This window comes from Sinocyclocheilus grahami, unplaced genomic scaffold (assembly GCF_001515645.1).
Source record: "Sinocyclocheilus grahami isolate Dianchi unplaced genomic scaffold, SAMN03320097.WGS_v1.1 scaffold224.1, whole genome shotgun sequence".
Classification (NCBI taxonomy): Eukaryota; Metazoa; Chordata; class Actinopteri; order Cypriniformes; family Cyprinidae; genus Sinocyclocheilus; species Sinocyclocheilus grahami.
Window position 1 is genome coordinate 414,128 of NW_015505403.1, and position 25,726 is coordinate 439,853.

At 41.2% G+C, this 25,726-nt stretch overlaps 2 protein-coding genes across 2 annotated transcripts in view; both read right to left on the reverse strand.

Moving 5' to 3' along the window:
* Window positions 1-11,289: 11,289 nt before the first annotated feature.
* LOC107596866 (galaxin-like) lies at window positions 11,290-12,873 on the reverse strand. The gene is made up of 2 exons (XM_016287715.1): window positions 12,229-12,873; window positions 11,290-12,118 (listed from the first exon to the last, which is right to left on the reverse strand). The coding sequence occupies exons 1-2, from the start codon at window positions 12,608-12,610 to the stop codon at window positions 11,841-11,843; spliced, it is 660 nt and encodes a 219-aa protein (XP_016143201.1). The 5' UTR covers window positions 12,611-12,873; the 3' UTR covers window positions 11,290-11,840.
* A 56-nt stretch (window positions 12,874-12,929) lies between these two features.
* Window positions 12,930-25,726, reverse strand: part of LOC107596893 (galaxin-like) — a 24,641-nt gene continuing 11,844 nt past the window's right edge. Inside the window, exons 8-12 of the mRNA XM_016287751.1 lie at window positions 24,989-25,008; window positions 24,704-24,792; window positions 21,154-21,374; window positions 15,482-15,827; window positions 12,930-12,983 (exon numbers count right to left, since the gene is read on the reverse strand). Coding sequence (XP_016143237.1) covers window positions 12,930-12,983; window positions 15,482-15,827; window positions 21,154-21,374; window positions 24,704-24,792; window positions 24,989-25,008 — 730 coding nt within the window. The remainder of the gene's footprint in view (window positions 12,984-15,481; window positions 15,828-21,153; window positions 21,375-24,703; window positions 24,793-24,988; window positions 25,009-25,726) is intronic.

A 25,726-nucleotide genomic window follows, 5' to 3' on the forward strand; every position in this document is an offset into this window, starting at 1 on the left:
TATATGTGTGTGTATATATATATATATGTGTGTGTGTGTATATATATATATGTAAACAATTTTTACACTTTTGTACCTTAGGGTACATCCAAAGTGACAGCATTGTACCTTTTTTTTCACTGAGATTATACATATATATTCAGCCATTTCACAAAGAAAATAACATTGCCATTAAAGTGAAAGTGCTTTACCTAAATATGGGAGCGTGATACAAATGCTCATTTTACATCTCTACTTTTCATATGCTTTCAATATACACAAATACTAATGGCATAATTTTATAAATTAGCTCTGCGCATTATAGGGAATAATATTCTGAATATTTTACAGTTGATTTGATAGATTTATCTGAAACGGTGTCAGAGATTAATTAAAGTGGGTACAGTATATAAAACATATGAAAAAAATATGGTTTCAGTACTGTATATAAAAACAGTAAAGGCATAACCTGAAAAACCAAGCCTTGTGCATTAAATTGAATAATATTTAGATATTTTTACAGTTGTTTTGATACCTTTATCTCAAACAATGTCAGAGTTTAAAGTGGGTACAGTATATAAAACATGACAAATATGGATTCAGTACTGTATATAAAAACAGTAAAGGCATAATCTGGAAAACCAAGACTTGTGCATTATAGGGCATAATATTCTGAATATTTTACAGTTTGTTTGATACCTTTAGATCAAACGGTGTTGTCGCTTAATGGATTTATATTATTGCATACATTAAAAGTTGTAAAATTATTATAAAAAACATAAAATTGTAATTCCAAAAACGGAGCTTTGTGCAATAACAGGTATGTTTTCCCAAACATTTTAGTATTGGTTTTATATTATAATGTCACGTAGTTAAATTGTTTAATTCATTTAAATGGTTAATTTTATTTTTTTTAATTCCTAGAAATTAAGACTTATGCAACATAAAGGACATATATTTATGTCTCTCTGAGTTAGTTTGGGCTCAAAACATAAAAGCTGCAAAGAGTTTAATTGGCAAAAAACCCGAATGTCTAATGATTGTCAAACGTCAAACTAACTTTACCGCCGTGAAATGTGCTTAGTCCTACTGGAACTATGCTTGAGGTATAAGCCCACAGTGCTTGTGTATGTTAACACCTTTACAATAAGGTCTCATTTGTGAACATTAATTAATGTGCAATCTAACAATGACTAACTTTAGTATTAGTTAATAAAAGTAGAACTGTTTGTTCATTTTAGTTCATAGTGCATTCATGTTAACAGATACAACTTTTGGTTTTTATAATGGATTAGGAAATGTTGAGATTAACTAAGATTATTAAATGCTGTAGAAGTATTGTGCATTCTTAGTCCATGTTAACTAATGAAACCTTATTGTAAAGCACCAGACTTCAGCTTGTTAATATTGTTGTCAGTCACATGACAGAAATTCATGGGTAAGACTTAAGTGCACAGATGCAAGAAATACACACAGCTGTGTCAATTGGTGTAGAAAACAATGTTAAGTTTAGCATTAACCATTTTTTTTTTACATTTGAAGGAGGATCCCCACCCGCAAACAGCAGGAAACGTATGTCTTGGGCATTATTTCTCTCTTTCCTAGCCTGAGAGACCAGTTATCAACAAAGGGCTATGTAAGAATCTTTTGTATTGATGTACTTTTAACACAATCTAGTTGGCTCCTTTTTTGTGGCATGTAATAGTAGTTTATCTATTAAATGTAATGTAATGACTAATGTAATATTCAGATTTTACAAAAAGTGTTCTCTTGTCTTTCTGACGGGAGCATTTCTACGTTCCGGAAAAGTGAATGGAGTTTATCTCCTGGCGCCTTAAAACGTTGTTGAGGAAGAACCCAAAACGTGTTGGCTTGGAGATGACTGAAAGTGGAGGACCAAGTCGATGAAGAAGGATAGATGTACAACAACTTGAAGGAGATGCGTGCAGAGAGGCAACTTCTTTCCTTGTCCATACAGCTGTTGAAGCTGAAGGTATGCAAAAGATGAAGGAAACTTTCAAGCTTAGACAATAGGGCTGCATGATAAATCGCATGCGATATTTAATACGCATCTTGCCAGTAAAGCCGGTTCTGTAATCAGCGGTAAATCGCCATCACGTGTGTGCTTTCACACGGAGCAGCATTTACTACACAGAGCCGTTGTTCACTGACAAGCTGCGCAAAACCACGATCATATTTTGTACGTTTTGCGCAGCTTGTCAGTGTATAAGTTTGTTTGTTCCCCATTCCCCGGTTTATTTAATCAAATTTTTGTTTGTGCTTTTTTTCAGTCCTGCACCAGTATTGAAGGCCATCTCAGCAGGAGGGAGGGCCACCAGCCATTCCTACTGAGATCAGGAAGGATTAAGGGCAGGATCAACCACTTTTACGTCGTTGTGGACAAGCGCCTCATCCCTTGCGTTGGAACCAGCTCCTTGAGTGCCTTTGAACTTTATAAAGTTCACTGTCTTCAACCTGTCCTACGAGGAAGCCCTGGTGTCAAAAGCCAACAGCTTGTTCTACAGGCCTTTTGATATGCAGTGTTTATATGGGTCAGATGATGGTGAATGTATTGTACCTTTTGTGTTGGTGTAATAGTTACATCTGTGTTAAAAATAAAATTTCAAACTGATGCAGCGCGTTGACTTTATTTTAATTTTTTTTACACTGAATGCACAGGTATTTTTAGAATACAGATTACACTTAATTACCTTAATCAGGGTTTGTATGAACACTATAGTAGTGTGGAAATGAGTCTCTTGGTGTTAAGAGATTGACACATGTACTGTAGTTTCAACCCTAACTTGGTGTAAATGAGGGGGAGGGAAAACACTAATGGTGTTAACGGTGAACACTTACGGTGTTGTTTTTACTCTATGCAAGTGTAAAAAAAAAAAGTAACACTATTTAAAGTGTTAGTTTAACTATTTAGTGTGGACCTATATAAATCCCGAAAAAGTGTTAATTTTCTCACTGTGAGTGTTAATTTAACACTTTCAAATTTGCTGTGTACTATTGAATGACAATTCTGCGTTGAGTATTTCTGAGTTGCAAACAATGATTTGGCTTGCTGGGTTGACATCTGCTAAAAAATTGTTAGCACAACACTGGCTCCCTCCATATACTTTGGATATGTACAAGTGGCTAATGCAACTTCAAGACATTATGTTAGAAATATCCACGGCTCAGGTGAATATGGCACAACTTTCTACATTACAGATCTGGACTATAGCTGCTGAGAAGATCTCCAAATATATTACACCGAACAATGACTTGGATTTAGAATGATGCAGGTGTTTTTTTTTTTTTTTTCACGGAAATTCATGTTTCAGGATCCCTGTGACTTTTTCTGTTAACTGTTATGTATTCATTGTGCTCCCCATTGTAAGAGACCGCAGGGTTGAAGAGGGAGGGCTGGATGATGTCGAATTGAGAGGTTACATTGTTTTCATCCTGACTTGTTCGCTAATAAAATAAACGAACGGTGTACTTTTAACACTAGACAGATTGGGACCATATATGATCTTTAGTAGTGTTAAAATCGACACTTTAAGTGTTAAATTGACACTGCGTTTTTTTACTGTGTACTCTTTCACAAGGGGAACTTTTGGTGTGTTTATGTTCAGTTCACACAGTTTCCTAGAAAATCAAAACAAATTAGATCTCTGCATTAAAAGATGCATCCTCTTAATGTTAAATTTAGAGACAACTCTAGTAAAAAAAAAAAAAAGCCTAAATAAGTAGTGACACAGAACAAAAGTACTGATATTAATCATTCAATCATTTATTTTACTGATGCTTTTTGCAGCAGTATAATACGCCTCTAAAACATGCCTCTATATCTGAAGTATAATGTGTTTCCATACCTTGTCCTGAGGGTGCGACAAACACACACAAGATTGCCACTAAAACTGCAAAGTAAGCATGCAGTTATCAAATTTACCCAGATTCCACAGACAACCAACTTTGAAAGGTGGACTGCCATACATTACATGCATTTGATGTGTAGATTTCCATTGTGCATCCCTGTTCAATGAAACCAGAAACAGACATCCAGATGCAAAGTGATGAGAATTTATATTAGTTAAACCACGCCTCTCCAGTAAAACAGGAAAGCATGTGAATTTGGTTTCCAACAAGGAGACAAGTTCAGGGGCCTGATGTATAAACGTTGCGTACGCACAAAATGGGCATGGAAATGTGTGTACGCAATTTTCTACGCACACATTGGGATTTATAAAAAATAAACTTGCTGTAAATATGTGTGCACCGTACGGGTACTCTAGACCTTGCGTACGCACTCTTTTACTGTCGTAATAGCGAAGTAATAATTTCACTCTTTTTTTCTTTCAATACACACATTTAGATTAAATATTCTGCTCATTAATGGAGTTAAGCATTGACATTACATAACGTCATTATTCAAAAGTTAAACAAAACTTATATGAATTTTGATATTTAGACATTTGTAGTGGATGCGCTGTCTTTTGATCACTTTTCTTGTTGCATGCTGTTTTAATGACAGCTAGGAGTGCACACTAATGTTTCTTTAAACTGCAGATCTCATGTTAAAGGGGCCATATGATGCTGCTAAAAAGAACATTATTTTGTGTATTTGGTGTAATGAAATGTGTTAATGCGGTTTAAGGTTAAAAAAACACATTATTTTCCACATACTGTACATTATTGTTTCTCCTCTATGCCCCGCCTTTCTGAAACGCGTCGATTTTCACAAAGCTCATCGGTCTGAAAAGCAAGGTGTGCTGTGATTGGCCAGCTATCCAGTGCGTTATGATTGGCCGAATACCTCAAGTGTGTGTCGGAAATGTTACGCCTCTTACCATATTGTGATGATGCCCTGTTTTTTGAAGGCCAAACAAAGTACCTAGAGTGAGCAGAGGCGGCGGATTCGACGAAGGAGCGTCCGGCGGGCTTGCGGCAACCACATGTGCGATCCACAGAGCAAAGTTGTTGTATTTCCTCAGCAACCAGCACGGATCAGCTCCAGGCATGCTAAAGCAGATATCGCCCTCTTTTGGAAGGCCAAACAAAGTAGTTTTGCTTTCACAACGAACAACATGGCGGCGGCGGCAACAACAATATTACAGCGAGAATAAAAGTTACGCCTTCTTTCTTTGCGTGAACATTTGCTCGGCGTTATGCAAATCTTTCCACATAGTGACGTAGATATGTAGGGGCATGTTAGAACGAGCCATTTTAGGTAGGCGTGGCTGACTCTGAACTTTTATAAAGAATATCTCTTTGGATTTGAGACTTTAGTCTTTGCAACTTTACAGATCTTCTTTATGCACCAAGAGCTTGTAACACTCCAAAGAGAAAGGAAAAATTTAAATCGCATCATATGACCCCTTTAAGAGAAAATATTTTTAGCACAAACGTCTACGATGCACACTTACTGGATTCGGTGTTCGAATGGTCCATTGGCAGGTTTAAATAGGTCAGATTATATTAGCCTACTGCACAACCAAGGCTGCTTATTTCGGCAGACTTCTGCGATCTTCAGAACATTATGAAAATAGCATTGTGTTTGAAGGATATAATCTGAAGCAAACAGTAAGATTTGCACGTTTCTTTTTTATAATATTTTCTCAGTGATGCCGCCTCGACAATTATTTACACTTTGGCCTATTTACATACACCGTATTTCTGATTCTACTATAGTCTATTTAAATATCCTAAAACATGTTAAATATCCTAAAACATTTGATTTGTTTAAAACAATTATATACTGCTTTGGCCAGTGGAAAAGAAAGAGATCCACTCTATTCTAAAAAAAAAATTTTTTTTACATTCATTTAGATATATGTATTCGAAAACAAGGACAGTATGATTTTTAGCAATGTAATGTACCGTACAAATAGCATTTTAGTCCGCATGTCATATTTTCATGCATAGGTTATGCATAGTAAAACTAGGCTTATGCGTAGTAAAACTAGGCGTTGTAAGCTCCATATATGGTGATTTTGGGGAGGAGACGCCTGTACGCACAATCTTCAGTTGACAGGGATTAACAGTGCCTTGCGAAAGTATTCATACCCCATTCATTTTTTTCCCACAATTTGTTATGTTGCTGCCTTATGTTAAACTGCTTTAAATTACTTTTTTCCCACATCAATGTACACTCCACACACCATACTGACAAAGCAAAAACAATTGTCACAACTTCGTAAATGTATTACAAATAAAAAACTGAAATAAGTGCATTGCATAAGTATTCACTAAATATTTCGCTGGAGCACCTTTACAGTCTCAAGTCTTTTTTGTTTAATGCGACAAGCTTTGATCATCATCATTTGGCAATTATCTGCCATTCTTCTCCTCACCTCATCACCTCTCAAGCTCTGTCAGGTTGGATGGGGGCAAATGCACATTTTCAAGTTTCTCCAGAATTATTTGTTTGGGTTCAAGCTCATGCTCTGGCTGGGCCACTCAAGGACATTCACAGAGTTGTCTATAAGCCACTCTTGCTGTGTGCTTAGGTTCATTGTCCTGTTGGAAGGTGAACCTTCTGCCCAGTCTGAGGTTCTGAATGCTCTAGACTGGGTTTTCATTAAGGCTATCTCAATATTTTGCTGCATTGAGCTTATCTTCTACTCTGATGAGTCCCTCGGTCCCTGCCACTGAAAAACACCCCCACAGCATGAGGCTGCTACCAGCACACTTTACTTTTGGGATGGTACTCTTCAGGTGATGAGCAGTGCCTGGTTTCCTTCAAACATGATGCTTGGAATTGAGGTTCATCAGACCAGAGAATCCTGTTTCTCAGAGTCTGAGAGTCCTTTAGGTGTTTTTATGCAAAAATCCAAGTGTGTTTTCATGTGTCTTCACTGAGGAGAAGATTGAGTCTGGCCACTCCGAGATAAAGCCCAGATCGGTGGAGTGTTGCAATGATATTTGTCCTTCTCTAGATTTCTCCCATCTGCATATATGATCATGGAGCTCAACTAGAGTGACCATTATGGTCTTGGTCACCACTCTAACCAAGACGCTTTTCCATCAATTGCTCAGTTTGGCCAGGAGGCCAGCTCTAGGAAGAGTTCTGGTTGTTTCAAACTTCTTCCATTAAGAGTAACAGAGACTACATGCTTCTGTGACCCTTCAATGAAGCAGATTTTTTCTGAAATCTTCCCCAGATGTGTGGCTTGACACAAACCTGTTTCTGAGCTCTACAGGCAGTTCTTTTGACCTCAGGGCTTGGTTTTTGCTCTGATATGCATTATCAGCTGTTAGACCTTTTATTAAGATGTGTGTGCCTTTCCAAATCATACTGACCAGGGACATTTACAATAGCCCGATGGCCAATTATGTTCCTCCCCCTTCTTCTGGTCAGGTTGAAACTAGCCTCATCCACAAAGATAAACTCATGGGGAATAGGCTGGCCTTCAATCTCAAATATTCTCTGCAAAACACATGAAACACAGTAGAGTAAATCACTACCCTGAAGCACAGTTCAAAAGGGCACAAATGGCAGCATAAACTGCTATACTGTGATGTTACACAATACTTCATACGATATCAAAACTCATACCTGAACACATCAGCAACATTTGACCCTTGAGTCAGGGTGGGCAAGAAAAAACAAAAAGCCTACAGGGTGCGATTTGCCGGGGGGATGGGGGGGATTCCATGATTCATGAAAATGATTCGTGATACGCGATCCGATTGGAGCAATTCAAAACAGTGAATCATTTTGCGACGCAATGGTTTAACTGATTCGGAGTTTCAAAATCTTCGTTGATACAGTAAAATTTATGTTCTTTGCTCACTTTCCTATATAATTTATTAGTTGTTTGAATAAACGTTGAAATTAATTAATCGGCCTAATATTTTTCTTAAATTTTGTTAAATTGTTTATCTTAAAAAAATAAACAATCAGTTGTGGGACTATATTCTGTTATAAATCGCATACCATTCATTGCTGAACTTTCTCCAGTCCATTACTGGAAATTAAATGAAATTACTGGTTGATATGTCCCGATCTCAATAAAGTTTACACACGCTTTTGGTCCATGAATTAGATCTCACTCGGGACGCGCGCTGTCTCTGGAGGTTTGGCCAGGACCGGTTCCAGAATTAAATCAACATATTTTATGTTCCGTCCATTGCCAATCACTGCTATTTCGAGAGTGAATCCTGCATAAATATGCGGATGTAATTCCCGAAACTTTGCAGGGTGTAGCCTATGTGTAAAACTAGTTTCATACTAATTCTGAATGGATTATACCCTAGAGAAGTGCGCAGTGGTATTTCACTCTGTCAGAGTTTCGTTCAAAAGGCACAAAGGGTTCAAAAGGGTACGCCGGTTTCATCCAGAACCGGTGCTTTCAGAGGATGCGATCAATTGTAGAGAGGCTGATGGCATTTATCTCTCGAAAATAATGATTATTCTCAATCATTCTCCTTTGAATCTCTCGCAGGCAGATTACATTACTGGCAATGACCAAGTTTACAAGCTCCCTCTCTTGCTCCTCCGACAAAAGCCTTAGCCTGCCTCCACCAAGTAGTCGTCTCTGTGTCCTACAAAAATAGAAGCACTCATTACTGTAACTGTCACACATCCTTTTTACAGGAAAAAATGGAAACATACTGAAACTCTATCTGTATGTGAGGCAATTTGATGCATTTCTTTAATTACAGTAGCATAGTGAAACAGTGTATGCGTTGTCACAGCAGAGTACAGCACTCAAAAGTTACTGTACAGAGCAGTCTTACTGGAAGTACACCTACCTGTTTTCCTCCATGAGGGTTCTGATGATGGAGGCGATGGTGAAGCGCATGTACTCGTTGCCCAACCTCCCTCATAGTCATACCATGGACAAGGACATGGTCAACTAACTGGCAATGACCAAGTTTACAAGCTCCCTCTCTTGCTCCTCCGACAAAAGCCTTAGCCTGCCTCCACCAAGTAGTCGTCTCTGTGTCCTACAAAAATAGAAGCACTCATTACTGTAACTGTCACACATCCTTTTTACAGGAAAAAATGGAAACATACTGAAACTCTATCTGTATGTGAGACAATTTGATGCATTTCTTTAATTACAGTAGCATAGTGAAACAGTGTATGCGTTGTCACAGCAGAGTACAGCACTCAAAAGTTACTGTACAGAGCAGTCTTACTGGAAGTACACCTACCTGTTTTCCTCCATGAGGGTTCTGATGATGGAGGCGATGGTGAAGCGCATGTACTCATTGCCCAACCTCCCTCATAGTCATACCATGGACAAGGACATGGTCAACTAAAGTGGCTCGAATTTTATCCTAGACTGCTTGTCTCCCTGCCCTTGCCCTTCCCCTTCCTTTTTCTCCTCCTCCTCCTCCTCTTTCTCCCCCTCCTTCTCCTCCTCCTTCATTTCTCTGTGGATCCATTGTTCCAAAACTCAATGAACTGATTCAGGCCTTTTTATCTAAAGTATGTATTGAAGGATCTGATTGATGTATGTTCAATTTTAACTCTTAGTGTTTTCACCTGGGGAATTGTGTGCTAATTGAGCTCAAGCTGTGCTGACTTGAGTGAGCAGTATTGAATGTTAGTGCTTTCAAAATGACCACATGGTGTACACAATAAGAAATTAAGGGATTTTTGTGTTGAGTTCTGCAGTGACAGCTCAACAAATCTGACTCATGTGTCAAAACAGGGGAGTAGTGTTTAGAGTTTAGGGAATCGGGTGCTTTTTGATAAATAGCGTTATGGTTTTGCAATTTTAGTTCAAAAGCCTGGTTATAGTGTTTTAGCAATCGAGAAAAACTGTAATGTTAGATTTTGTAATATTGGCATTTTATTTTTGTACTATGATTCCCCCCCCCCCTCATCCAATATTTTGAGGAGGCACTGCCTCTCTTGCCTTGTCCATGTGATGTAAAAAACAACAGGATTCATCAGACCAGACAACCTTCTTCTACTTCTACTTCAAGGTCAGTTTCCGATATGTGCCCATTCTGAGGTTTTGGAACTCAACAAGGGTCATTGCCCTAGTAAAAAAGTAATATATTTAAAATACATTTATTTCATACTAATTATAGTTCAAATCTATAAAAATATTTACTGACAGATAACTCGAGACCTAGTGATATAAAATTTTTAATGAAACTTTATTTGGAGGATTACTTGTGCACAATGCACATTTCTTATTAATAAGCCAAAAATGTGCTTTAATGTCACTTTTAATGAGGATTGTATGATCTTTGAATAATATTGCACTTTAAATGCTAAATATTTAAAGTGTACTTAAAGTATACTTGCAATAGTTCCACTTTACCACAATCAAATATACTATTCTTTAATTGGACTTCAGCACTACTTCCTCACAATTAAAGTGCATGAAGTTGACCAGTTTAGTATACTAAAAGTACAACTGCAGGGCATTTTATTAAGTACATAAATATGAAAATTTATTTGTAGTATACTTATCATGAAATAAATGTATTTCAAATACATTTTAGTATATTTTTACTTTTTCACTAGGGTGGAACATGGGCACTCTGACTGGTCCGGGCCTATAGCTACATATCATTAGGGTGTTATGCTATGTATAATGTGGCACATTCCTTCAATAGCTATTGTTAAAATTGTTACTTTCTGTCCTTATGTTGGTCTGCTCCACAAATCTGTGATGCCTGTTGATAACAGGTCAAGCTAGTTTGCAGATTTGAAACAGTCGGAACTGACAATTTACAGTTCAGATTTTAAAAGTTGTGTAGTGTATTCCAGCCTTATTAGCAGGGAATGCTACTTTTTAAACTGCTTATTCACATTGTTTAAATGTTTATAAAATCTTAATTTGGAGTTATTCAAACAGAATCAGTACACAAAACCACAAAGTGCATGTCAGGTTTTACTCCAGACATTTTAAATGTTTATTTGTTTTGTCTATAAAAAAATCTGTTCATTATATAGTTGAATTATAATAATCATTTATAATTATTTAATATGATATGACTAGCATTAAAACCATCATGAGACAGAATAACAGGATACAATCTAGCCTAGATACAATTGAGGTGAAAAATTTAAAATTTCCCCCCCCCCCCCTTCAGAATCTGCAAAATGTTAATTATTATACCAAAATAAGAGGTTATTGTTTATTTAGTACTGACCTGAATAAGATATTTCACATAAAAGATGTTTACATATAGTCCACAAGAGAAGATAATAGTTGAATTTGTAAAAATGACCCTGTTCAAAAGATTATTAATACTGTGCTCTTGCCTGAATGATACACAGCTGTTGTTGTTGTTATTATATATATATATATATATATATATATATATAATGAAATAACCTCTGTCTTCTCAAGGATTAGGATAAAAGCCATTAATTGCTTTTGAGCACCTCTGAGTTTAGTACATGAAGGCCCCTGAACCCATCAAATTGTTAGAAATTGAACAGAATTGGAATAGACCTGAGACTGATCAAATACAGTACGATTACAAAAACATGCTTCTTAAGTCATGCAGTGCAACTTAAAATATATAAAATTAACACTGCCCAGCAATTTAGATAAAAAATAACTCTTTAAGAGAACTCAATATTAAAAAAGAAGAATGTTTTCTTTTTTGATTCTATTTCCATTTTTCACATTAACAAAGCTTAAAATTACCTCACTGAATAAATAAGAGTAATGCATCACTCCAAACAGGATCAATCCATTATTGAGATGAAATAAAAATATCCAATGAGGTAAAAAGCACAGATGCACAACATGTGATGCCGTAATGCTGTGTATAGTAACAGAGACTTTCCTCTATTGTCATTTATCATTAATGATGGATAAAAATGATCAGGAATCTTATGACAACCTGCATGCTTTGAAATGATGGTAAATAGACCTCAATCCATATTTCTATCCCTTCTTTTGGTAACATACAGAATATAACATGTAAATGTCAGATGTTAGGTCAACAGGGTGAGAGAGAAGCTTGTACTTCCCATTGTGGTTTTCCTCCCAAAGGTAGGTCATGCCGTTATCTGTGGCAGGAGAGCTGCAGTGATCCAGGGACACATGAAGCCAAGGGTCTTTGATTAAATTTTCAGATTTCATATTGACTTGCCACACAACTTTCAACACCACATGACGCAGATCATTTTCAAGTGCCACACTCTCCACTCTGCCAAAGAACACTAGAAACACACACACATAAAAATGAGATAATTTAGTCTACTTCCAAATTTTTTTTAGTATTTCATGTTTAGTATTTCATGTTTTTTTTTTTTTTGTTCAAGAACATCACCTGTTTTATTGCACATTTCAGGGATAAGGCCTGTTAGGGGTTTAGGTCTGTATTCTTCAGGAGAGCTGTTAGGCTTTGGTGTTGGTTTGAGACGTTCAGCACAGCAGCTCCACAGGGATGTGTTGTAGTAGTAATGCCCACAGCAACGGTGGTTTCTTTTGGTGTCATACATTACGGAATTGGTTGAGGAGGAACAGCAAATGTGATTACTATATTTCAGCAATAGGCTTCCACAGCACTCTGCATTTCCACGTAAATGGGTTAGGTTGTAGAGATGACCTGAGCAGCATCTCAAGAACTGGTTGTGGTGGTCATAGACTTCTGAACCACAACAGAAATTGCCATTCATCTTGTTGTGGCTAAATAGAACAAACAACAACATCAAAAAAGTTTAAAAGAAAAGTCATTCATGTGGTTTTAAAATTATTGTAGGTTTATCAGGTGGCCTGGATGACTGAGAGACTGTCCTAGAGCTGTGCTATATGAATATGTCTTTTTTGAGAAATGTAGTGCCAGTAAGTACATTCTTATGCTGTCTCTGCATGTATCAGTTTGGTTTGAATTTCCAGTTACAGACAAAGCCTCGTTTGTCAAGACAGCATGGGCAGAATGAAATCAGGCTACAGGCCAAACAATAATCTGCCATTTTTTAATGGTTTTGCCTAAAGCTACTAGATTATCAGAGATTCACACAAGTACTGCTATTTGTTTCCTGACCTGAGACCTACTTGAGCAGGAACATGCAGAGAAAGACACTACAAAAAGTTATTAGCACAAAAAATTACCCATACTTGTGAGAAATATGTTATTCTACATAAGGCAGGTCACCCCTGTTTGGTGGATGTGTTGTTAAAGGGGTCAACTTTTACAAGTTGTTTGAACTTAAATGTGTGTTGGCAGTGTGTGTACACAACCACCCTATAACGTTCTCAGCTTCTTGTCTGTGTGACGTCATAGCAGTCGCCATTTACTCCCGACATCCGAGGATGTCTAAAGATGATCTATGATCTAAAGACACAGTGGATTACATTTGTTTTTGAAGGGAATGCGCCCCAGATCTACCTAAATGCGTTTGTTAGCGTGAATCATTCGTGATCGAGCCTCACCTACAGAAGAAGTGAGCATAATTTTTTTTATGAATTTTTGCAAATTGCCTTTCATAATAACGTGCTAGTTAGCATGTTTCACGATAAATGCGGCTAAAGTTTATCGTCTCTCAGATAGCGGCTCGGAAGAGAAGGGCGGGGTGAGCAGAGCTCATTTGCATTTAAAGCGGCATGCAAGAAAATGGCTTGCTCTGAAAAAAGCTGTTTTGGCAAGGTTTTGTTTGGAGCGGTCGGTTGCGATGCAGTTGTGTCCTAATACCGCCTCCACCCGGCAGGACGAACCGTGCCTCCCGGGTCTGTAGGTACTCGTCTGGCCAGCGATGCTTATACAGCCTGTGGAGAAGCTGCCTCCACCTTACACGCTATGTCGGTGGTCCTGTTGGTCCAGCTTGTGTGGTGTCTGGGTACCTGGCTACCCATACCGTCTCGCTGGTTCCTGCGGACCATCAGACTCGGCTATGCGATTCAGTTCGCCCGGCGCCCCCCAAGTTCAGCGCCATCCGTTTCACATCAGTGAAGGCGGCTGATGCTCCTGTCTTGCGTGCGGAGATCGCAGTCCTGCTGGCAAAGGATGCAATAGAGCCGGTCCCTCCAGCCGATATGGTGATGGGGTTTTACAGACCCTACTTCGTTGTACCCAAGAAAGGCGATGGGTTACACTACTGGCAAAGGATGCAATAGAGCCGGTCCCTCCAGCCGATATGGTGATGGGGTTTTACAGACCCTACTTCGTTGTACCCAAGAAAGGCGATGGGTTACGACCGATCTTGGAGCTGCGTGTCTTGAACCGGGCCCTTCAAAAGACGGTTACCGTTCAAGATGTTAACACTGCGACCGTTGCGTACATCAGCCCACAAGGTGGTCTATGCTCCCGTCGCATGTCGCCACTCGCCCGCCACCTCCTCCTCTGGAGTCAGAAGCATCTGAGGTCGCTTCGTGCCATTCACATTCCTGGTCTGCACAACCGGGCAGCCGATGAGCTGTCACGAGCTGTGCTCCTGGGAGAATGGAGACTCCATCCCCAGACGGTCCAGCTGATTTGGAATAATTTCGGAGCCGCTCAGGTAGACCTGTTTGCCTCTACAGAAACCTCTCACCTGCCAGTTGTTCTACTCCCTGACTGAGGGAACACTCGGCACAGACGCACTGGCACACAGCTGACCGCGGGGCCTGTGCAAGTACGCGTTTCCCCCAGTGAGCCTTCTCGCACAGACACTGTGCTAGATCAGGGAGGACGAGGAGCAGGTCTTGCTCGTGGCGCCTTACTGGCCCCCTCCGACTTGGTTCCCGGAACTGATGCTCCTCGTGACAGCCCCTCCTTGGCAGATTCCTCTGAGGAATGATCTACTGACTCAGAGACAGGGCACCTTGTGGCACCCGCATCCAGACTTCTGGAAACTTCTTGTCTGGTCCCTGGACGGGAAGCGGAGGTACTAGGTGACCTACCCCAAGAGGTAGTTGACACCGTCACTTCGGCAAGAGTACCGTCTACGAGACACGCTTACGCCTTGAAGTGGAACCTGTTCGTCGAGTGGTGTTCTTCTCACCGAGAAGACCCCCGGAAATGTCCTTTCTAGAGCAGGGGCTGGAGCGAAGGCTGTGTCCCTCCACCCTTAATGCATTGGCCTCCATCAAGAGGATAGAGGACCTGCACGCATTTTCCGTCTACGATTCGTGCCTAGAGTACGGGCCGGCTGACTCCCAGGTAATCCTGAGGCCCAGGCCCGGCTATGTGCCCAAGGTTCCCACTACTCCCTTCAGGGATCAGGTGGTGAGCCTGCAAGTGCTGCCCCTGGAGGAGGCAGACCCAGCCCTAGCTTTGCTTTGTCCCGTCCGAGCATTAAGATGCTATGTAGACCGGACACAAAGCTTCAGAACCTCAGACCAGCTTTTTGTCTGTCATTGAGGCCGGCAGAAGGGGAATGCAGTATCTAAGCAGAGGATGGCCCACTGGATAGTGGATGCCATCACCCTGGCTTATCAGGCACAGGGTGTGCCCTGCCCGTTCAGGTTGTGAGCTCACTCTACTAGAAGTGTTGCATCCTCCTGGGCGCTGGCTCATGGCGCCTCGCTGACAGATATTTGTAGAGCTGCGGGCTGGGCGACCCCCAACACGCTCGCTAGATTCTATAGCCTTCGTGTGGAGCCTCAAATGGGTAGAGGCCTGTTAGGGGTTTAGGTCTGTATTCTTCAGGAGAGCTGTTAGGCTTTGGTGTTGGTTTGAGACGTTCAGCACAGCAGCTCCACAGGGATGTGTTGTAGTAGTAATGCCCACAGCAACGGTGGTTTCTTTTGGTGTCATACATTACGGAATTGGTTGAGGAGGAACAGCAAATGTGATTACTATATTTCAGCAATAGGCTTCCACAGCACTCTGCATTTCCACGTAAATGGGTTAGGTTGTAGAGATGACCTGAGCAGCATCTCAAGAACTGGTTGTGGTGGTCATAGACTTCTGAACCACAACAGAAATTGCCATTCATCTTGTTGTGGCTAAATAGAACAAACAACAACATCAAAAAAGTTTAAAAGAAAAGTCATTCATGTGGTTTTAAAATTATTGTAGGTTTATCAGGTGGCCTGGATGACTGAGAGACTGTCCTAGAGCTGTGCTATATGAATATGTCTTTTTTGAGAAATGTAGTGCCAGTAAGTACATTCTTATGCTGTCTCTGCATGTATCAGTTTGGTTTGAATTTCCAGTTACAGACAAAGCCTCGTTTGTCAAGACAGCATGGGCAGAATGAAATCAGGCTACAGGCCAAACAATAATCTGCCATTTTTTAATGGTTTTGCCTAAAGCTACTAGATTATCAGAGATTCACACAAGTACTGCTATTTGTTTCCTGACCTGAGACCTACTTGAGCAGGAACATGCAGAGAAAGACACTACAAAAAGTTATTAGCACAAAAAATTACCCATACTTGTGAGAAATATGTTATTCTACATAAGGCAGGTCACCCCTGTTTGGTGGATGTGTTGTTAAAGGGGTCAACTTTTACAAGTTGTTTGAACTTAAATGTGTGTTGGCAGTGTGTGTACACAACCACCCTATAACGTTCTCAGCTTCTTGTCTGTGTGACGTCATAGCAGTCGCCATTTACTCCCGACATCCGAGGATGTCTAAAGATGATCTATGATCTAAAGACACAGTGGATTACATTTGTTTTTGAAGGGAATGCGCCCCAGATCTACCTAAATGCGTTTGTTAGCGTGAATCATTCGTGATCGAGCCTCACTTACAGAAGAAGTGAGCATAATTTTTTTTTATGAATTTTTGCAAATTGCCTTTCATAATAACGTGCTAGTTAGCATGTTTCACGATAAATGCGGCTAAAGTTTATCGTCTCTCAGATAGCGGCTCGGAAGAGAAGGGCGGGGTGAGCAGAGCTCATTTGCATTTAAAGCGGCATGCAAGAAAATGGCTTGCTCTGAAAAAAGCTGTTTTGGCAAGGTTTTGTTTGGAGCGGTCGGTTGCGATGCAGTTGTGTCCTAATACCGCCTCCACCCGGCAGGACGAACCGTGCCTCCCGGGTCTGTAGGTACTCGTCTGGCCAGCGATGCTTATACAGCCTGTGGAGAAGCTGCCTCCACCTTACACGCTATGTCGGTGGTCCTGTTGGTCCAGCTTGTGTGGTGTCTGGGTACCTGGCTACCCATACCGTCTCGCTGGTTCCTGCGGACCATCAGACTCGGCTATGCGATTCAGTTCGCCCGGCGCCCCCCAAGTTCAGCGCCATCCGTTTCACATCAGTGAAGGCGGCTGATGCTCCTGTCTTGCGTGCGGAGATCGCAGTCCTACTGGCAAAGGATGCAATAGAGCCGGTCCCTCCAGCCGATATGGTGATGGGGTTTTACAGACCCTACTTCGTTGTACCCAAGAAAGGCGATGGGTTACAACCGATCTTGGAGCTGCGTGTCTTGAACCGGGCCCTTCAAAAGACGGTTACCGTTCAAGATGTTAACACTGCGACCGTTGCGTACATCAGCCCACAAGGTGGTCTATGCTCCCGTCGCATGTCGCCACTCGCCCGCCACCTCCTCCTCTGGAGTCAGAAGCATCTGAGGTCGCTTCGTGCCATTCACATTCCTGGTCTGCACAACCGGGCAGCCGATGAGCTGTCACGAGCTGTGCTCCTGGGAGAATGGAGACTCCATCCCCAGACGGTCCAGCTGATTTGGAATAATTTCGGAGCCGCTCAGGTAGACCTGTTTGCCTCTACAGAAACCTCTCACCTGCCAGTTGTTCTACTCCCTGACTGAGGGAACACTCGGCACAGACGCACTGGCACACAGCTGACCGCGGGGCCTGTGCAAGTACGCGTTTCCCCCAGTGAGCCTTCTCGCACAGACACTGTGCTAGATCAGGGAGGACGAGGAGCAGGTCTTGCTCGTGGCGCCTTACTGGCCCCCTCCGACTTGGTTCCCGGAACTGATGCTCCTCGTGACAGCCCCTCCTTGGCAGATTCCTCTGAGGAATGATCTACTGACTCAGAGACAGGGCACCTTGTGGCACCCGCATCCAGACTTCTGGAAACTTCTTGTCTGGTCCCTGGACGGGAAGCGGAGGTACTAGGTGACCTACCCCAAGAGGTAGTTGACACCGTCACTTCGGCAAGAGTACCGTCTACGAGACACGCTTACGCCTTGAAGTGGAACCTGTTCGTCGAGTGGTGTTCTTCTCACCGAGAAGACCCCCGGAAATGTCCTTTCTAGAGCAGGGGCTGGAGCGAAGGCTGTGTCCCTCCACCCTTAATGCATTGGCCTCCATCAAGAGGATAGAGGACCTGCACGCATTTTCCGTCTACGATTCGTGCCTAGAGTACGGGCCGGCTGACTCCCAGGTAATCCTGAGGCCCAGGCCCGGCTATGTGCCCAAGGTTCCTACTACTCCCTTCAGGGATCAGGTGGTGAGACTGCAAGTGCTGCCCCTGGAGGAGGCAGACCCAGCCCTAGCTTTGCTTTGTCCCGTCCGAGCATTAAGATGCTATGTAGACCGGACACAAAGCTTCAGAACCTCAGACCAGCTCTTTGTCCGTCACCCTGGCTTATCAGGCATAGGGTGTGCCCTACCTATTCAGGTTGTGAGCTCACTCTACTAGAAGTGTTGCATCCTCCTGGGCGCTGGCTCATGGCGCCTCGCTGACAGATATTTGTAGAGCTGCGGGCTGGGCGACCCCCAACACGCTCGCTAGATTCTATAGCCTTCGTGTGGAGCCTCAAATGGGTAGAAGCACTGAGAGACCCCGGCTTCGGGTCGGCTTGTTAAACCCGCTCCAGAAAGTCCATATCGTAGACCCGGTCGAGCTCCACCATCCCCTTGGCAGCCAAACGTGGCGGAGCGTCCGGCACCAGGCCCTCATTCGATGAATCTGTGAGAACTGGTAGAGGGCTGGGTTCCATATGTAGAGACCTAAGTGGATCCCATATGTGTAAAGTCCACGGTATAGCCTCAGAGCCCGTGTTTCCACGGCAGACTTCCAGTTATTTTCCAAGAGGGTTACAATCACCTCTAATCTTCCATATGTGCCTAAACGGTTGTTCATATGTGTAAGTGCTTCCGAAACCTCCTTCGGGAAGGATTCCGCAACATTGTTGTTCCAAGTGGTACGGGTATGTTTTCCCAGTGTTATCCAGTCTTACTGAGTGGGTAGTGCCATAGCAGCAGTAGCTGTTCTTTTTGTGGTAAGCACTGGCCTGCGCCAAAAAGTAGGGGTGCAGGAGGCTTCCACAGGACACTGGAAGGGGCAGTAGCTATGGCCCTTTCGTAGGGATCCCAATTCGTCAGTCATCCGACGTGACGTCGAGAGTGACCGACTGAAAAGGAACGTCTCGGTTACGTATGGTAACCCTGGAGACGTCATGTTCCCTCACCATATCTTCTGTACCACCGCTGAGCAGCCGGGGTACCGGCTCGGCTCTTCAGCGAAAATCTGAATATGTGCTGCACCAGCTGCCTACTTATACTCACGCTGTGATCCGCGACAGCTGGATGCAATAATCGCATGCCGATGTGCATTGGCTCGTTTAGTTTACACTGTAAGTAGATTGGTCTCTCTAAGCGAGATCCCAATTCGTCGGTCATCTGACGTGACGTCTCCATTCCCTCCTTCAGGGAACGAGGGTTACCATGCGTAACCGAGATGTTATTTTTGTAACTTGTTATGAAATAAAAAGTCTCTCACCTCAGAAAAGCAAACTATCCTGTCCTGTCAGATGTTATACCGTGTTCGTATATCGCTTCACTAAAGCACAGAAACTACGAGCATGCAACGTGTGAAATAAAAGTACAGTACCGATAAATCACATAACTGGTACTGCGTGTGTTAGCTGGGAAGGATTTGCATGAAAGTATGATATTCATTCTATTCAGGAGCAGTTTTCACGTTTCATTAACAGTTCATGTTAATATTGTATATTCAACATTGTAACTGTTGTTTCCATAACCCAAAAATACCATGTTATTTTCACTTTGTGTCATTTTGTATATGTTTAAATGACTGTGGTGGCTCATACCAACTTAATTGTGTTAACAAAAACTAGTTTGGGACTGCTATTTAATAGCCTTACCTTATAGGCTGTTTATTCAGTATTAGTCATATTCTTAACAGTCTTAACTTAATTTATATATAAATATATATATATATTGACCACCCCACTCACAACTGCTGCTTCTGTCACTTTTTCTCTCAACAAGAAGTGCATTTATTCAGTCGCAGAACGACTGAGAACGGGAGACGTTTCAGATGCACGCTCCACTTTACTTCAGCGCGCGAGTCAAGCAAGTGCTGAAATGATACTGTGCTCAAAGCGTGTGCTCTTCAATTGCACGCACAAAGGCGCCGGCGCGTGCTGTAGCCTGTATCCTTTCATATCAAAGCACGAAATAAACCACGTGCATGCAATGTCATAGTCAGTTAAGTCATGAAGTTACCAAAAAGGCGATTAAAGCTGCCTTAAAACTGTGCATGCATGTAATATATTTTATGAGTCACATTTAAGAACAAGTCTCTGAAATGGTTTTCAAGTGTCCTGGAGCAGCCCAGCACTGCCTCACTCATCTAACAAACCCGATTTAACTCGTCAGCTCATTAATAGAAACTTTAAGACCTGAAGTGGGTCAGAAAAGGTAAAAAGAGTTGAGAGAAAATATGATGCGTGTCAGATCCGTGTCACGTTCAGCAGCGCCAGCTCTTAAAGAAATAACAGCCAAAATAAGCTAATAATCAGCCTCTGTGATGTCTATTAATCAAAGGACAATGAAAAGAAGAGGAAAAATAACTTTTATAGCTTTAAGGATTCATCTATATTTAATTTAGAATTTATTAATAGTTATTTTTTAAAGTCTAATAAATTTTAAAATTGATAGCTCTCAATTATACTGTAATGTTGAATGGCTATAGTCAGTGGTTGAATATTGGGGGGGGGGCAACTTTATAGATAAATCAGTATTGGGATCATTGATACTGGCCTTCAGTCAGAACAAAATATGCTATTAAACAAATATTTAAAAATATACTGTCTTTATGTTGTTTGTACATTAATTTGTAGATTGAATGTGAAATTATTGCAATATAAAAGTATATTTTTAGGTCCCAAGGCCAAACCAGTTGAGAACCACTGTTATAGACTTTTCATTAAGACCCTAAAGAATCATATCAACTTGTGGAAAATGGGCATCTGATGACCCCTTTATGATCAAGGGTCAAGGTTTGGATGATTTCAAAATGAATCAAAACGTAATAAAATTATTTAAAACATGAGCAAAAAAGTACTAAGTGCACTTTTAAATCAAATCTTTGTAATCTGTGGGCCTACCTGTGTCCATTACAGCAAATATGCGTGCGAGGATTGAAGGTTTGTCCTCCACAGCAGTGCTCGCCAAGACGAGGACGGGTCGACATTTGGCAAGTAGTGTTTGCTGGAGTATACATAACACCTCCAACACACTCTGACTGCTCAGGCACATTGCGATGAAGGATTCCATTACAGCACAGCACATTGTCATCTGACAGAATGTAAGCATCTTCGCCACAGCACTGAAAGACACAGGTATATATAGTACTATACAATATTGTATGCATAATGTATGAGTTTTTGAAAACGGTATACTCTCATTTCTCCAACTACTTAAAGGGGTGGTTGACTGTTTTTTCTAGGCTTTAATGTGTTTATGGGGTGCAGTCTAACATGTGCAGTGTTTCCCCTAGGTTCACGGCTTTGGGGGTGGGGGGGGTAATGTATGTATTACATACATTCTACTCAACAATAGTAATATATTTCTGCCAATGCCCTCAAGTTAAACCGAACTTTTATTTTGACGGGTTGCCGTGAATACCTTTACATTTCTGTGTGTGTATGACATGATGATAGTTTTATTCAAATGAAACGGTCAAATGCTGATGAAGTGACTCTCAGAGCAGTTCTGGAGATGTTGTTCATGTATTTATGTCCTCATCAGTGAGACGGCAGAGGTTAATATCACCGGAAGCGTCACGAGCGTTTCAGTACGAGTACTACACAAAACCACGCGTCTGCGCCATTCATTAACACAGAGACATGCAGAATTCATATTTAAATAGGACTCGTTTTGCGGCTTAATATTTACAAATACTAGTGGGAGTGGGCTCACTTGTGTGTGTGTGTGTATCGGGCGGAACTCCGCTGTGCGTGATGCAGAGAGCGCGACCATAACGTAGAGACTGAAATTACATTCCGTCGTGTAAATAAGATAAATAACATATAAGGCTATTTAGTTTGCTTAATGAAAGAACAAGGTAAAGACATGTTCTATAAGAAAGGTAACTTTAAATTACTTCTGTTGTGATCTGGCGCTATAGAGAAAATATAATTAAATAAAATTAACTTGACCTTCAAGGGGGGTGGGGGGTGCCGCCCCGGCCGCCCCCCGCCCCCCTAAAACAATGGCAGGGGAAACACTGATGTGTTAATGCTTCATTTTTCAAAAACCACATTATTTTTTCACATAATTTACCTTTATTCTACACCTCTCTGTCCCTTCTCCAATGAATGATCTGATGATTTCCTGGTTTTATGAAGCCCCTCCCTCAGAAATACGTAATGGGCTCAGATTGGTTAGCAGCTGGCCCAGTGTGTTGTGATTCGCTAAACCACCTATTGCACGTTCGTCCCTCACCTCAGAATGTTCTCTGGTTGTATTGTAAACAATGGCGTCCTAAATATCCACCTTTCTCTTCAACGCAGAAGTAAGCCTATGGGTGAGACTTCCGGTTCATTAGCCGCTATAGGTAAATAACGAGGAGAATAACAACGTGCAGTAAACGGTAAAACTGTTTGCACTACAAACCAGTGTGTTCATAATTAAGATAATACATTAAAATAATATGATAAGACACACCAACTTTCAATATCAAGCAGCAAAACGAACTGTTTTGCTCAGCTAAAAATAGCTGGACGGAGTGGACGCAGATGAGACCGGAAGCCAGACCCATATAATTAACAAATGGCCGCGCCCATTTTTACGACAAGAAAAAGGTGGATAGACTTGATCGGTGTTGCGTCATAGCTGTGTGGGCGGAGTCGGCGTGGGGGAAAACAATCCTTTCCCCCTCATTGGAAAAGCATGGTGTTGACTCAGAATGGCCTACATAAAATAATTTCTGCCATTCGACAGAGCAACATATGTAGAAAAAGCCATATTGGGTCGGACTGTCCGTCTGTGACTGGACAAACGACCCAATGGAATGGCCAGAGGTGTCGTTTCCCGACATTTTTGTTACCTGATTGAGTCTACAGGCAAGAGACAGCTTACTTCAAGCCTATACTTGTGAAAGTAAACATTTGTCGTTTTGTTTCGCTTAATTTTAATAAAGTGATAAAGACTTGAGTAAAAGCCTGTCATACTTTTTTACTGATATATTAAAAAATAATTTTAACATTGACAAGGTAACATGTAACATTAAAGGGTTAGTTCACCCAAAAATGAAAATTCTGTCAATAATTACTCACCCTCATGTCGTTCCACACCCCTAAGACCTTCATTCATCTTCAGAACACAAATTAAGCACTTTTTGATCAAATCCGATGGCTCAGAGAGGCCTCCATTGACGGGACTAATGATAGATCATTGCAAAGCAGGGCGACGCGAGGAACAGGATTGAGAACCACTGCTTTAGAACATTGATCTTGAAACTTGTGAATCCATGGGCCACATTAACACAGCAGCAGAATACAGTTGTCAGTCCTGTATTTGAGTCCTTAATGTGGTTACGTTCACACACAGTTCGGTTATTTACGGGCATGACAACCGCATTCTGTAACCGAACTCACACCTGTACATTTTCAGGACTCACAACCGCATTCTCGGAACACACGCTGTGTGAACGGAACAGGACTGGACAACTAGTTGTCTGTCACGTTATACAGTGTGAGAGAGCCGCTCTGCTGCACAAACGCCGTTTGTTACGTGTTTTCGGTAACTTACAGTGACGGAGAAATTAGTTGCGTGTCTGTCATCTGAAATTTTTAGATCCCGTCAGTTTTCCACCGGAGCCGCTCCAGTCAGTATTGTGTTCTGCGCGCGACTCAAATACTGCGCTCTCCACCTAATTTAAAGGATGCTGTCAGTTAATGAAGATTTGACGAAAGAACTCGTGGCTCGATTGGACTGTTGTCATGTCAGAAAGTGATAAGACTTTCAGTTTTATGGATGTCGCCATATTTGATTTTACTTTGGTCACTGTCGCTATGGTTACTGGTAAGGAATACGGGCTTGACTCCTTTTGCACGTTCATACAGACAGTATTCCAAATGCAACTGTAAGCTGCTGTGTGAATGGGACATTTCGAAACTCACACCTGTAAAGAAAATGCAGTTGTCAATCCCAAAAACTGACAGTGTGAATGTAGCCCATTAGAATCATTTGAAGACAAAATCGCAATTCATATAAGAAAAGATTTTTTCGAGCACCCCCTAGTTTAGACGGCATGGCAACAACTCTTCCTCTTCTCTAAAGCAGCACATGGCCTCGCCCCCTTTGTTGCATGTTCCCGGGGGTGGGGTTTATGTACATTTCTGGGTTTGAAATATCACAAACCCAGAAAGTAGCTCGTTGTAGTACCTATGTGCCGTTTTTGTAGGCATTAAACTGCCATAATTTTAAAAGACAATATCTCAGCTTGCATTGAACTTTCAGTGTCTTAACTTTGCAGATATTGTTTATGCTCAAACAGCAACATTACACACTATCTAAAGTTAAAAAAGTGAAATCACAATCAACCACCCCTTTAATAAGCATATTACCGAAAATAATAGTGTTCAGAGAAATCTCCAATTTATTTGAATTTCCATTTCTGCAAAACTTAAGCTTCAGGTCAAAAAGCAATACCTTAGTAAGTGCTGATGCCTTCTTATACAGATTCCCTGAGCAACACATTTGTTCATGGGGATTGTAGGTTTCTGATCCACAATTCAAGTCTAGAGCAGAATGAGTAAGAGTGTTAGATTTTTACTACAATAACCATACAATGACCATAATTTCAAATGAAGACATGAATTATTTAAGATGAACACCTTAACAAATTTTATGTTAGGCATGAACAAGAGACTATCAAAGAATATCTAGGAACTAACTAGATGACAGATATGTAAAAAAGGATGACAAGTGCTTTACCTGATAATATGGGGAGAGTGCTTGAGATTTCCAGTCACACATAAAACCAAACAAACAAAATCACACACAAAATTATATTAGTAGCCTATAACAGACCTTCTTTTGTAAGAATATATATATATATATGGTGAGCGTGATTTCACCAAGTACAACATCCTTGTTGATCCTGGAACAACATTCCAATCAACCAATCAGAGTTGAGATATAACTTTTCAGGAAATATCTGTTTTAGGCTTAAAATCAGGGTTAGGTGCTTCTACACCCTTGTTAATCAGCTATCATTTCCCACTGATTTTAGGAATAAATTATGGGTAAGGTTAGGTTTAGGGGTAGGGATTGGGTTAAGTCTATATTTTTGGACAATAATGTTAATCCAGGATCATCAAAAGATGTTGATCCAGGAACATGTCTTACTTGGCAAAATCACGGCGACATATATATATATATATATATATATAACCTACTGTATATTGGTGCTGTCAAACGTGTCAACAGAGGAGATTAATTGTTTCAGTTTAACGCGTTAAAAATATTTATTACACGGCTTTGTGGAATATTTGATTCTGATTGGTCAGTCGCGACATTCTGAGGTATGTTATCCCTCGATAACAACCGGTAAAAGCTGATAACACAGGCTCATCCGGGTAACAGCAGTCGGCGCTGTACTCTTGCTAGGAACTATTTTTTCTTGGTGGAAGCTTTGCGTTTGTTTAGCTAATAAAATATTAAAACTCGATT

What these genes read in the sequence shown, in the direction of transcription:
- LOC107596866 (XM_016287715.1), bottom strand. Translation starts at nt 12,610, where the DNA reads ATGTTGTTGTTTGTTCTATTTAGCCACAACAAGATGAATGGCAATTTC. An exon ending in TGAAATGTGCAATAAAACAG is followed by an intron (nt 12,119 to 12,228) that starts GTGATGTTCTTG and finishes GTGTGTTTCTAG; the next exon opens with TGTTCTTTGGCAGAGTGGAG.